Here is a 14,541-nt window from a genome sequence, read left to right as displayed (position 1 = left end):
TGGACAGATTTACAGATTAAATAATCCGTAAACCGTATTTTCGAGAAGACCAAACAAGGAAATTTTTTTTCAAGCCGCCTTATAACGCCGCTAAATAGGATAGCGGTGTTTCACAAGGGCGATGAAAATCATCTAACCTAAAAACCTTCACAACTATCGATACCATGGAAAGGGAAGTTTTGCTGATGAAATAGAATCCGAAGCTGTTGGGAAAAAGAAAATATCATTTACCGACCATGAAGAATTGTTAACACAATATTAATAAACATTATTTTGAATGTACATCAGTTCAAAAATGTTAACTGCATGCAGTGCGATTTGTTTTCTGCAGAAAGAAAGCTTTTTGTTTTATCTGATCCACACACGAAAGGCTATACACGGCACTGTTGTGAAGTGTGTGGCCAAGAGGAATAGAAGAAAGTTATCTCCACTCTGCTTTCCCCAAATATTTGGGGACAGGAGACTGTTCCAAAGGACAGAAGTAGATGGAATTAAAGAGGAGACAGTGAAGTTGGTTCGGTAAGTTTCAAGATGTCTGCTCTTGTTTTCAAGCAGTTGCTCTTGTTTTAATGATTCAGGAGAGAGGGGAGGAAAAATTTTGTCAATAATAGTATCTGTAGACGAGGCACAAAGCAGAAACTGAACGTCTGTGAGAGAGGGATCATTAATTAGCCGGATTGCCCTTTTCTGAGTAGAATCCAGCAATCTTAGAGAGAATATTGGTGCACCACCCCAAAAATGGGAGGGCGGATTTGGGCTTTTAATGCAGTTAGTAGCCATTGAGGTGTGGAGTAGTGTCTTGTGCGAAAAAGTACGCTAAGTTTTTTGGCGGCGACAGAGGCTACAGTCGAAATGTGGTTGTGCCAGGAAAGATTGGAGGTGCAGGTCAGTACAAGAAGAGAAATCTGATCGTGTTTGGATATCACAGTATTACTGAAGGCAAGGGGGAGAGAGAGAGTGTGAGCTCTCTCTTGCGAGAGATCAGATAGAACTCAGTTTTGGTGGCATTGAAGTTTACAAGGTTGTCCTTGTCCCACTGGGATATATAACTAGGAGATCTGAGTTCTGGTCCGTGGTCGTGGTAGCTCTTAAGCACTAACAGGTTCGTCGAATGAAAATGAGGAATGGAGTGTACTGTCATCAGCAAAGTTATGGATGGGATTGGAAGTCTGTGAGAACAGGTCATTTATATACAAGAGGAAGAGAGTGAATAAAAAGAATACAGAAAAAAAGAGATGAATAAACACTAAATTTTCAACAAAGAGATGCAATCACAATGTCTAAATGAGCTGTGGATGCCCCTTCAATATAATGTCGTAAATGTAACCAGAAGCTTACCAACCGCACCAATACCATCTTAAACAAAGAACGCACAACATTATTTGCATACGGAAAGCCACAGCACTAGCTCTCCGCATATTGCACGCAATCCAGCCAATAAATAGAGAGGTAGCGTGCAATCCATTAGCTTCCGGACAATATGTTTTAAAAATGCACTTATCGAAAGGTGAGTTAACACACACACACACACACACACACACACACACACACACACACACACACACACACACACACACACACACACACACACACACACACACACACACACACACACACACACACACACACACACACACACACACACACACACACACACACACACACACACACACACACACACACACACACACACACACACACACACACACACACACACACACACACACACACACACACACACAAAAAAAAAACTTACACGACATATTTGGTATGGATAGAACATTTACGGCATGCTTATTTGCCTTCTTTGTCTGCTAATGTATTAACCAGCATATAAAACATTAAAAAAAAGTGCAGTATATTGTCGATCTGCATTGCTAGGTTGGCACAAAAGTAAGCGAAATATTTTACAAACTGAAGGAGCAACGAATCGAATTTTCAAAGAGCAGAATTTGCCCATGTCTTCTATATTAATTACGGTTTCTTTAATAATAGACGGCAATCTTACTGAAACACTTAGTTCTTCGAATTAGTGAGTTCTGTTACCTAGTGAAGGTGGCATATAATAAGGGAAAAAAAGTTAAACTCAATCTGCAAGCAGTAATTGCTTTTTCAATATAAGTAGTAAGGAGAGTTGCGTTCTGTTTTTACTAATATGGAGATTCTTTTCACTTTGATTTATTTACAGCACAACACTGATATTTCAAAATATATTCCCATATCAAAACAAAAATGCCAAGGATTATATCATACACGATACGCAATTTAATTATAAAATAATTAACCGGATTTAATTATTTTATATTTATAAGGGGGAGAAATGAAAGTTACAGTCCATTTTTTAAAAACAAATTTCAAGGAATTTAGTACACTAACCGATTCGTAGAGGAAGGATTGAGGAAGAAACTGAGAGGAGGATAGAGATAGGAAAGGAAAGGATTGCATACGAAAGAGGATCTATCTGAAAAAGTAGCTTTTTACCTACCATGAAGACTGCTTAACAAAATATTAATAAATATTATTTTAACGTAAATTTATTAACGATACTGCGCAAAATCTATTGGAATTAAAATAATCCATAAGAAATTTAATGCTATAAAATGCACAACAAAACGAACAAGCTATATAGTGGATTATTGACAAAATAAACACTAGCTATGTTTATTTAGTTCAATAACTCAGTAGCGTATATTTTGTCATGAAAAATGAGCAAGTATTTTTTTGTCATTTTTCAAGAGGATAATACTTTGTTAACTAGAATTAGCGCTTCGTAACATGTAGCATTATCAGTTGTTTTCCACTGAATATCCGTTATCAGATATTTTTCTTCATTGTGGTTGAGATGAGGTATTGATATTGTTTGCTTAGCAGTTCCTGAACCTTTATTATTTTACTCTATTTTGTATTGGCACACGACTGTAAGATTTTTTTAAACAGAATAATACATAGCATGCTTTACTTAAACTGACGAAGTGTATGCTGTGATTGTAAGCTTCTTCGGTTGTTCAAAATGAAGAAAGAAAAAAAAAGAAAAAACGTATGAATAGGTTCCTTCTTTCTTCGAGACTAGTATCCGATACGGTAGTACGGATGTACTACAAGTTTTGCGACTTCTCGTGTGTAGAGATGTTATAAAACAAAACAAAAAAGAGCAAACTTTGGAATGTGAAGGTTGTGTTACGAGAACATTGTGCGACATGCACTTGTAAAATCTAAGCGGTTTAATTCTTGGTAGGAATTAATGAAATGCAATGCAAGTAGCATGAAGTAAAGTACTACCAGCTTATATTATTAACAGATCAGATTAAATTAGTGTAATTTAATAACAGAAAATTAATTATATAAAATCTTAATATTCCAAAAAAATCCTTAGGATCAGTTTCCTCTCCCGCCTTCATCTAGAAATTACGAATAAGTTCCTAGAACGTAGAGGACACAAAACATTATGAGGCTGTAAGAGTTAGTTTAGAAGATATAGCGTCCAAATTCACTTACTACACTTTTATGTCACTCCTACCACCGGAGTTTTGTTTTGGAATTCCAGCCGAAGCAACTAAGGTCATGTGATCAGCGTATCATATCTGTTAATCGTGGGTGTTCTTCTGGCCACTTTCTCTGTGTTGCTGGAAAAAAAATACTCTGTCACCTTCGTATGAGACCAGATATCTCTCCTTCAGTTGAACATTTTTCATACTACACGAGTTTCGAACCCAAGGCTTTCTCATCAAAGGGAATCGTAGTTACCGACTGAAATAACGGAAGAAAGACAGGATGTGAACCTGTATTATTAATACCATCATTGATTAGCGTATCCGCTTTCCAGCCACAAGGCTGTGGTATGGGCGAATTCTCCATGCATGTTATGTTTGCTGCGCAAGCTCATTAATTAAGAAAGAAGTTTATTAAGACGAGCCGATGCTTGCTCGTCTAGCCAAAGCTACCTTGGCTTGCTCGGTTGTAGGAGCTTCAAGGTCCTCGCAGCAGCATTGTGATTTCATGCGCGCGCATAGCCATTTCACGTCGTCTCACTCTGTTGCGTAAACACAAGGCCATACACAGTCAACGTAGCTCTAGCCAGTGAGCTTCAGCCAGCCTTTACAAGTGTGCGTGTTGCTTGGGAAAATTAAGTTACAACCAACTTTTTATGACGCTGTTATTGACCAGTTCATAAAGAAGAACTGTAGAGTAGAATTTGTATTCAAGTAGCTAAATTGAAAAAGATAGAATATCATTTGTAAAATAAATGTTGTATTTGTATGATTAAATGTACATAAATTTCTAAATATATAGTTTGAAATGGTCAGTAATTTATTATTCCGCTAATCAGACTTCAATCACACCTCTCACTCCCTGAATAATAACAAGAGCAAGCGTGAATTTCAAGACCGGCATTCCCCTCTGGGCTGTGGGTTCGAATCCCGCCGTGGGTGGATGCTTGTGATTGTCTTTAAAAATACTAGTGATGGTGGCGGTGGTGGGTGGTAGATGGTGTTGGTGTAGTTGGTGGATTGAGTGGTGGAGACAGAGTTGTAGAGTAGGTGCCCTCCCTCGATGAATCTTTGGACTCCCTGGAGGTATCATCATAATAATAATAATAGTAATAATAATTTTTTTATATTTTTTTTATTAATGTTTTTATTGATTGCTAAAATATTTATGCATACAATAGACATTTTGTGTGACATTACACCTTATAATTTTACAGAGTTCAGCACTAAGTGCTGCAATTCCTACATTGGATTTCAATTAAAATTTTTAATAATACTTTTTTGCCTTTATATTATGTATTTACAACACATGTTCTTCTAATATTAACAATGAAGATTATACAGAATTTTCTGTATAATTTTTTTCTTTTTTTATTTTATTTTTATTTTATTATTTTTTTTTAAGTTTGAAAAAGAGAAAGAATGATTATACATACAGATTTCTGCATTTGCTTATAAGGATTACTTGTAGATGAGTGAGGCAAATTAATCCCACCTACTTCGAAGCTTGGATTAGCTTTTATGAAGAGAGTGGAATTTAGCCTTCACTATTTGTGTTGTTGCTACTGTTTATGTATGGGATGTAGGCATTGGATGCTAGTGATTTGTGATGTGTATATTAGTGTTAATGGTTTCTTAACTTTGTTGGTATATTTTCCAGAGTTCGTTTTTTAATGTTCTGTCGTTATCTAACGTGTTTTAACTTTCTTGGTAGGTTGTTGAGTTGCGTGGGTATCTGATGTGATCTCACAAAAGAACCGTATGAGTTGTTGAAGGGTGTGGGGATGTAGAGAGTTGTTGTAGGTCGTGTTAAACGATATGTGTCTCTGTTGTTTCGATAGATGATGTTGAAGTAATTCCTTGTTAATGTCATGTAGTGTTTCAGGTTTTCAATGCTCAGAATTCTGTGTATCGCCATGTGCTTGTCGGATATTGGTTGTTGCGTGTAAGGTGTCCAGATCAATGTTGACACGATTTACCTGTGTAGTGTTTCTAATTTTGTTAGGTTGCTGTGTGATGTATTTGTATAGACTGTTATTCCGTATCTGAGTAGGGATTCGCAACCGTGATATAGGAGTTTATTTTATGTTGGGTAGAATAATGTCTTTAACTTGGAAGAGTTTTGCTGCGATGATCCGGAGTTTGGTGTGTAGGTATTCTATATGTTTTGTCCATTTAAGGTGGGAATCTATATAGAGACCGAGGTATTTTGCGTGTGTTACAGGTTTGATTTCGGAACATTGGCAGGGTATTTTTGTTGTTAATGCAGCGGTATGTGTATAATAATTTTTTTTTATTTTATTGTTCTTTCAAATATTTACATATGTACAATGATCATCTATTCAGTATATTATTTTACAAGGTTCAGCACTTTGTGCTACATATAATGAGATTTAAATAGTAATGCTGATAACAGTTTTTTTTAAATAACAATCATAATAATAATTTACAATTATATTGTTCAGAGTTACATAAGTAGTATTATATTAAATGTTGAAGTTTACTATTTTTTTTTTTTCAAATTTGAAAATTTGATTATATATGATACATTACTTACATTTGTTTACATGTGTTACTTACATTACGTACATTGGTTTACATATAATACATACGTTACATACATTGGTTTTCATGTGATACGTACATTACATGCATTTGGTTACATATGATACATCTTGGATGAGAACTAATTTCTTTGCTTTCATCCTCGAAGCTTATATGTAAGCTTATCTGAGGATGACACTAGTTGGTTATTATGAATTGTTTTTTTTTTTTTTTTGGCTGTGTTGGGAAGCTGCGAAATCTATGATTGAGAAATTCTCGCGCGCGCACTCACACATACAACACACGCACGCACAATAACTTGGAATACATTGATGCATCGCTGAACTGGAAGCCTGAACGAATATATTGTGTTTCATTAATTTTGTATGGTATTTTGGGTGCGTGTTTCTTGTTCATAGTATGTCCTTAGAGCTCTTTTCAGGCTATTGTAATTTGTAAGGTTTCTGTATTCAAAAGGTAATTTGTTTATCATGTTTGGGATGTAGAATAATGTTTTAGCAAAGCTGCATAGTGACATAAATGTTTTGCTGTCAGTATTTTGTGTCCTGACATTGCAATGTTTATAAGGTCATGATTTTCTCTTTGTTCCCAAAAGATCAGTTTTATCATTTTGTATTATAGCGACATTAATCTATTTAATTTGTAGGGTGCGCAGAAAGCATACGTTATTATAGCGTATCTTAGTATATTTTGGCATAGTGCTTTGTATATTAGTATTTTTAGGTGTATGGGAACTATGTCTTTTAACCTGTAGAGTTTGCCACTTATTGTTCGGAGTTTGTTGTGTAGATGGTTTATGTGGCTATTCCAGTTCATATCTGCATCGAAGTAAATTCCAAGGTATCGTATTGTTTCAACCTGAGTGATTGTAGTAGTTTTGCTGTTCTGTGTGTTTTGTATGTTGGATTTCTCGATTGACTCGAGTCAGTGGATTTCTGAATATCATTAATTTTGTCTTTTCTGAGTTTAGATGTATGGAGTTTTTCGTGAGCCAGTCTATGATCAGATTTATGTCATGTTGCATATTTGTTTGGGCTATGCTTGCGTTATTATGGATGGATATTATTGCTGTATCGTCTGCGTATTGGAATATCTTACCTTTGAGTGGTAGCTGATTAATACCGTGCGTGTAAATGTTGAATAGAGTTGGGGAGAGTACAGCTCCCTGTGGCACTCCACAGGTTACTGTTAGCTCTCTTTGCTTCGGTTTGACCTGATACGTGTGATATGCTTTCTATTTTGAAGGTAGTTTGTAAACCACTTGTGAAGAGGCTCGTCTATTCCAACATGCCTCAGCTTTTCTAACAAGGTTTGATGTGTAAGTGTATTGAATGCTTTAGTTAGATCAATAAAGACTACCATGGCAATTTTGTTTTTGTCTAAGGCGGTATTAATTACGTCTGTAAAGACTTCCAAGAGAGATGTTGTTCCCTTATTTTTCTGAAAACCATATTGTGTTTTGGGGATAATATGAAAGATCTCAGTGTATGCTGTGAGTTTCTTCAGTATGATCCGCTCCATAATTTGATTGATAATTGGTAATGTTGCTATGGGTCTGTAATTGCTGATTAAATTTCTTTTTCCATGTTTGTATATGGGTGCGATTATGGCTGTCTTTAGCATACTTGGTATCTGTACTGTTTTAAATATTTTATTTATTAGTTTTAGTAGGATAAAACTAGTTGCATGTTGCTTTATATCTGATACCATCTATTCCTGGGCATTTGTTTGGTTTGATTTGATTTATTGCAGATGATGATGATGATGATGATGATGATGATAATACAAGAAACTTGCTCAGAGACCAAAATGGATCTTAAAATAAAACGACTTCAAACCTTCGTTAAGCACAGTCGTGATTGGTTTCAAACTGAACGAAGTCTCACTTATTCTTGATCGAGTTGTTTGGAGAGTTTTTTGTTACTTATTTGTTTTATTTTTGTTTGTAATGGAATTTAATTATCACATGTTTTAGTTATCAAAACAACAAGGATTTCTAAACCAACCATCACAAAACATAGAGTTTTCTTTAAAACCCGAACGCAAAAACATATTAAAGTTCCTTGGTGATTACTGATAAACTTCAACATCCGGTGATACTTTAATTTCAGGTCACATTCACCAACTACGTGTTATCATTACAATCAACCATTACCATTTTCTATATTGCAAAATGAAAATAAGCAAAGGACTCGACTTCTTATTCAAGCAGCTAACCAATAATGAATATAGCAAAAAATATCACATACAAATAACTCAGCGTATAACCACACAGCAGGCAGATTCATATTAATGAAGCAAAATATTACTACTAATAATAATGCAACAGAAGTCGCTTCTTCGCTTGATAACTCATACCATATTGTTGTATAAATTTTCTCTCTACACAAGCACTATAATAGTCCCAATATCAGGGTCTTCTCTTTCTATACATGGTTAGACCACTGTTTCTATATTCTTGATCTAAACACTTTTTGGACGAGTTACTGAAGTTATTTTCGAATTCACTCCCTACTCTATTCATAAGCTTTCATTCACTATTTTATTCAAAAATTCCGTCCGCTATCCAAGCTATAAGTTTCACAACAGGTATGTCAATGAAGTCCAACAGAAAAATTCGGCAAGTGACGTAATACACAAAATCAATCTGCATTGAAGCATGAAAAATGCAAAATAATCACAAAGAAATCGAAATGTGATTGAAAGATCCAAATATAGAAAACTTGTCTCTTGTACGAATGGCATTCGTGCCAATTTGGGTACCTTATAAAAGGCCATCGGAAGTAATTTCTGCTCATCTGCGTTTCCATCCCATTCTCACCCAGATGGTACCATTGCAACAACATTTAAAGATAAAGCTAATAGCTTTTAATTCCTCTTCTCCAACTTCTGAATATACCATCAAGGCAAACCGCCTTCCACCATACCGAAAAAATGCACTACATATTCTGCGGTGTTTCGTCAGAACGACATTAAAATAATCGTAAACAACTTAGATACCAAACATTCTCCTGATCCTGATGGTATTTTTCCAGTTGTACTTAAACCGCTCCAGAACTAACACCTGTCCTACATCGTCTCGACATTAGTCAGCATTTTTCCCATACGAAGAAAGCATATATTCAGCGCATTTCAATACCAATTAATACCAATAATGGAAAAAAGTCATCAGCAATCAACTTCACTACTTGGAGATTCATCAGTTAGTCAAAGACATTACGAATTCCACACACTATAGATCTCTTGTTCTACATCGACTACCTCTGGACACACGTAACGGAAAGGTATGGTGAAAGCTGTGCATTTGATTAGATCTGTAATCGAGGCCTGCTCAGTAAACTGCCATCCTCTGGTTTAGTTTCCTCTCTCTGTAATTGGGTAGCCAGCTTTTCTCTCTGGTCGATCACGGCAAACATGTTCGATGGCTTGAGAGTTCCTCACCAATCCAAGAGTGCCCAAGACCCCGTTCTGTCACCCACCCTCTTTGTCCTATACATATACACAAATGACCGTTTCTCACTGAGCAATAATCCAATCTATAGATTGGATTATTGCTCAGTATATGACACTCCTAAACTCCATTCCTCTTATTCAATTAACAGACAACCTCGTAGTGCCCAAACATCTAAAGCTTCAAGAACTTTTACAGCTAGTGCCTTAGACATGCTATTCTAAGATGGAGTAAGGATAACCTTATCATCTTCAATGTTACCGAAACATAGTCCTGTATTTTTCAACAAAAGATTCTTAGTTCACATTCCCTCGCCCTTGATAATACACAAATCACCAGAGAGGATCAGATTTCTCTATTCTCTTATTGACATTTACTTCTTGTCTTTCCTGATACAAACAACTGCTCACATCTGCGTCCTCAGCTTCTCAGAAACATGGAATCCTTTTCCGCTGAGGCTACTCTTCATCCATCCATTTACTAACTCTTTATAAATATCAAATCCGTCCAATCTTAAAACACTGTTCTCAAGTCTGCGGCGGTGAGCCAAGGACCTCCGTAAAAATCCTTGATGCTGTTCGGAGGAGGGAAGTTAGGCCGATTAATGATTTCTCTCTCAGTGACTTACTTCAACCACTGTCTCACAGACAGTCAGTATGTCTTGTCTATTCTGGAAATATTTCCATGGACGATGCTCCACCGGACTGGTGGTTTCCATCATTCTTCCGCTTTCCACTAAGACTGTTAAAACAGGTGTAGTAGGTGCTGTTCAACATCTTTTTACAATCCGACTTCAAATTACAATCCGGCATTCCAAACGCACCAAGCCTCTTTCATTCAAGCTTCCGCCTCCATTTTGTAGAAAGCCTTCTCCATGAGTAATCCACCAACTACAACCTCAAAATAAATAAATAAATAAATAAAAATAAATAAACGTGCATTTTTGTATGTGCTTGTGTGTGTGCGTGCGCGCGCGGTGTATCACTTGGTGACCAAACAGTCACCAAGTAATACACCGTACCACAGCTTTCAAATCAATACACCTGCTGTTCATTCATGGCAAAGTCTGTCTGCGTTTAAGTATTACAGAACGTTCCTTGGAGTTATGATTAGATTGTAAGCAGCCCTTTATTGGGAATCAAGTCGCTGAATTCGTTGACAGAATTTTTTGATTCATGATGATCCACAGTGGATTCTGCACAATCAGAGTAACGTTGAAAAGAGACATTGGAACAAAAAAGGACTTTGAATGGCAATGCACAATCTTCTGCAGCATTCCACTGTCTCGTTCCGTTAATGTATGGTCTGCCTTGTGTCTTGGGTTTCTTTTCACAATCATGTTTCCATTTTTTTTCTTAATGGTATTCCAAAGTTGATGTCGGATTAAAATGAGCTGCAGTTGCACAAAGTGACTGATGACTAATACAGCAGCCTATGATAATACCTGTGTGGAAGCCAGCTAATTTTAAACCAAGTTCTGTTTCCGGCATTGTGCGCAGTAACAGTAATTTTTAATATCGCTTACGTCTTATATGCCACGTGGTTTTTCAAACAGTTTATGGGCATTATTTTGTATAACTGAAAACTATCTAATAGTGCCGAGAATTTCATGAGAATGGAATGCTTTGAACGACTGTATCACAGCTTCCTCTTAACGAGTTAGGAGCATGCCAGGACTGCTTAGTAATAAGTTATGGTCAAATAACTTGGTTCTATATAACTTAATTAATGCTACGATAGGATGACAAGTCTTATCTACATTGTCTGCTATATCTGACATTACACTTCCTCATCATGGCATCGTTTCCTACGCAATGGTATGGTAATTTTTTAAAACTTTTAAATGTTAAATGTTTTAAATTTAAATTTTAGATGTTCAGTTATCAACTATTGTTTTATTTATTTACAAGCAAATACAAAGGTAATATGGAATTAAATAATGGCGATACAAATAATAATAATAATAATGTGAAATTAATTTTGATTAAACTAACGGAATTAGTGTAGAGCAGGGGTTCCCAACCTTTTTGTTTCCTAGAGCACATTCTAAAATACCGATAGGGCGACGGGCACCATCTAGTTTTTCAAACAAATTTTTTGAATTCGTGTTAAATGAATACATACAAAATTTACATTATAATCAAATGTTTTATTACTTAAAATTTTACATTATATAAAAATTTAAATATATATATATATGTAAGTTAGTGTGATCTTTGGCATTGCATTTCATTGGCCAGTGCTTCATAATTAAGAGAATATGATGATATTCCAGTTCTTAAACTGGAATGAACAACTTCGAATGCGCGTCTACTTTACATTGTATGCGTTTAATACTCGTCATGTGTCATTAACGCATGCCATGAATTGTTGCGTGATTATTTCAAACTATACGGCACACGGTTGAACAGCGGCGGGCGCACACAAATTGGTCGACGAGCGCCATGGTGCCCGCGGGCATAGGGTTGGGAACCCCTGGTGTAGAGTAAACGTACGCGTGGCACGCGTGGCACGAATAATATCGTGTGGGAGGAAAGATGGAAACATGAGTTGATTTTACAAAATCAAGCCGAAGATGAATCAAGCTGAATTGATGTTGAATCGTATCGTATGAGTGGGCCAAACTTGCTTTTAGGGCATGATTATTTTATTTTATTTATTTATTTCAGGGCCGCCCCTAGGAATTTAGCCGCCTCGTGCAGTAGCATATTTTGCCGCCCCAAAAAAACTTGTCGCCCCGTGCAAATACACGTCTTGCACCGTCAGTAGAGCCGGCCCTGTTTATTATCAATGCATTTTGAATAGTCAACTGCTAGTTCAGTTCAGTCGAGCCAGATAACAGAATTCCTTTGATTTCAGTGACTGCTGAAAAATTTATCGCATAAGATGACTGAAAACATAACTCTCTGTAATCTTGCTAGTAACACATTGTACACAGAATTACTTTTTAACCCATTGACCAATTAATTAAAATGGTTCAATCTTATTTATTGAATTAACTAATTTAGTTGATTAAACTACATTAAAATAATTAAATCGAATTTTAAATAAATCCGAATTCGCAATCATTCAATCTGTAAATCGCAGGTGCTGATTCTTCTGTGTCTACTGATAATACTGGCACATTTGGAGAGTTAGAGAAGAGTCGTGAAGAATTTAAAAAATAAAAAGCATTAAATATTTAAACGCAATTATCTTATCGTAATGAATATTTTAAAGAATCAATGCTTGTTTGAACTCTAATGGCGCCTAGGATGTGGTCCACTATTTTATAACACTAACATTTTAAGGTGATAATGCAAGCATAAGCATATTGCCTAATTATGTTCAGCATTCTTTTTCGTTTATCCCAACTAACTGTGGAATTTATAATTTATCTATTACCGTGTAGGCTATATATAACAAATTATATATATATATATATATATATATAATTTGTTCATTAAGAAAAGTAGGTAATTAAAATTATTTCATGTTCCTAATAGGTATATACATCGTCCAACGATGTAGAAAGTAGACTTTCTACATCATCGTTGGACCGGAAACCACCTCCGACACGAAGCCAAGGGGACGCTTGAATACAGTGAGGCAGTTCTGGTAGCAGTGTAGTGTAGTCTGAGCGCCAAGATTGCTAACTTCTGGTAATGTAATTTCCGCAAGTTTTGATATGTAATGTCTAATTATAACCATGCAGTCTCAGCCAAAGAATTTGGGCAGATAAATAATCGTTTTTTATTGTTTAAATGATTGCAATATGTGAAACACTATCTTACTTAACGAAATGTGTTGGTACCTGTCGTGTGCAGACAGCGGTTGCTGTTACTTGTATATATATTATTGAAAAGTATTCAGTATCAGTTTTACGGTGCAGTATCAATTCCGAAGTTGTTTCCAATAAAATGTTCTTAATACTAAAATTCTGATGTTTTTTTTTTTTTTTTCAAAAGAAATTAAAAAATGCTTTCTGCTCTATAGCTTTTTGTATTCATTTACGCAGTACATTTTTGCCTTCTTCACGGGAAAACCTATATGTATTTGACTTATTTGTTTATTTATTTATTTTTTACTGCTCCTGAAAAGAGTCCAAACAAAACGAAAAGCAGCCCAGTTAGTGAAACCTCTTAAGTATGCTACAGTGAAAAAAAAAAAAAAAACGATGACCTCCATTTGAGTTCGGTTCATTTAATTACGGCAGTAGTAAAATACAGAGATAACTCTCATGCTGAAGGTATTCATATACAGCTATGGTTGTATCGAAAGTTTAATATCAAAAATATGTAATATCTTAATTGCTTTAGCTGGATAATTGCCATTATTAAGAAACTAGTTTTCTCTAGTCGCTTAAGGATTACAAAAAATACTTATTACATTTGGTACATTTTTAAGTTTACTATTTTAATATGTATTATTTTCCCGTTCACTATGTTCCCGTTCACAATGAAGATGTTTAAAATATCCAGAGAGAGAGAGAGAGAGAGAGAGAAACAAGAAGATGCTTTAATATTCACAGATTTTCAAAACTCGGATCTGTTAGCATGGTGTGTGTGTGTGGGGGGGGGGGGGGGTATTTAGCAAAGCAGAATAAACATCCATATTGTGAAACTGAACAAAGGAAACAAATATTTTCATAAAGACCCATGAGAACCGCTCTAAAATAATGCATGCAACAACTCGTAGAAAAGACAAGCTAAGTAAATTTCAATTGATATATCCGTTTCAAAATATCGATTTGCTTACCGATGCCTTAGGATGAAATATTACATAGCATTCCAATACACATACGCTCATGAGCCAAAACATTATCCCCATATCAAGAAATCAAGAAATCGCCACCCGATTGTGGCGGTATTTTTAACATGTGAATTGTTCTCATGGACATCACTGGCTTCTCTGATCTCCAATAAACAGACTTTGACCCCCCTGTTTCTTATATGGGGATTGTTTCGGACCAGGAATTCGTCCTATAATGGTGACAATACTGCTCGATGAATCTGTAATCATTCAGCAAAACAACGTCCTGTGTCACGAGGCTCATAC

At 35.7% G+C, this 14,541-nt stretch overlaps 1 protein-coding gene across 1 annotated transcript in view; it reads right to left on the bottom strand.

Annotated features, from left to right (window-relative positions):
* Positions 1-14,541, bottom strand: part of LOC150096666 (very long chain fatty acid elongase 7-like) — a 186,566-nt gene that overhangs the window by 57,755 nt on the left and 114,270 nt on the right. The window contains exon 11 of the mRNA XM_090408676.1: positions 10,307-10,394. Coding sequence (XP_090264802.1) covers positions 10,307-10,394 — 88 coding nt within the window. The remainder of the gene's footprint in view (positions 1-10,306; positions 10,395-14,541) is intronic.

Source organism: Typopeltis vanoorti, chromosome 18, assembly GCF_054136105.1.
Source record: "Typopeltis vanoorti isolate ZY-2024b chromosome 18, IOZ_Tvanoo_1.0, whole genome shotgun sequence".
In the NCBI taxonomy this organism is placed as follows: domain Eukaryota; kingdom Metazoa; phylum Arthropoda; class Arachnida; order Uropygi; family Thelyphonidae; genus Typopeltis; species Typopeltis vanoorti.
Note: the sequence above shows the minus strand (reverse complement) of the source record. Positions and strands in the feature narration are given on the sequence as shown.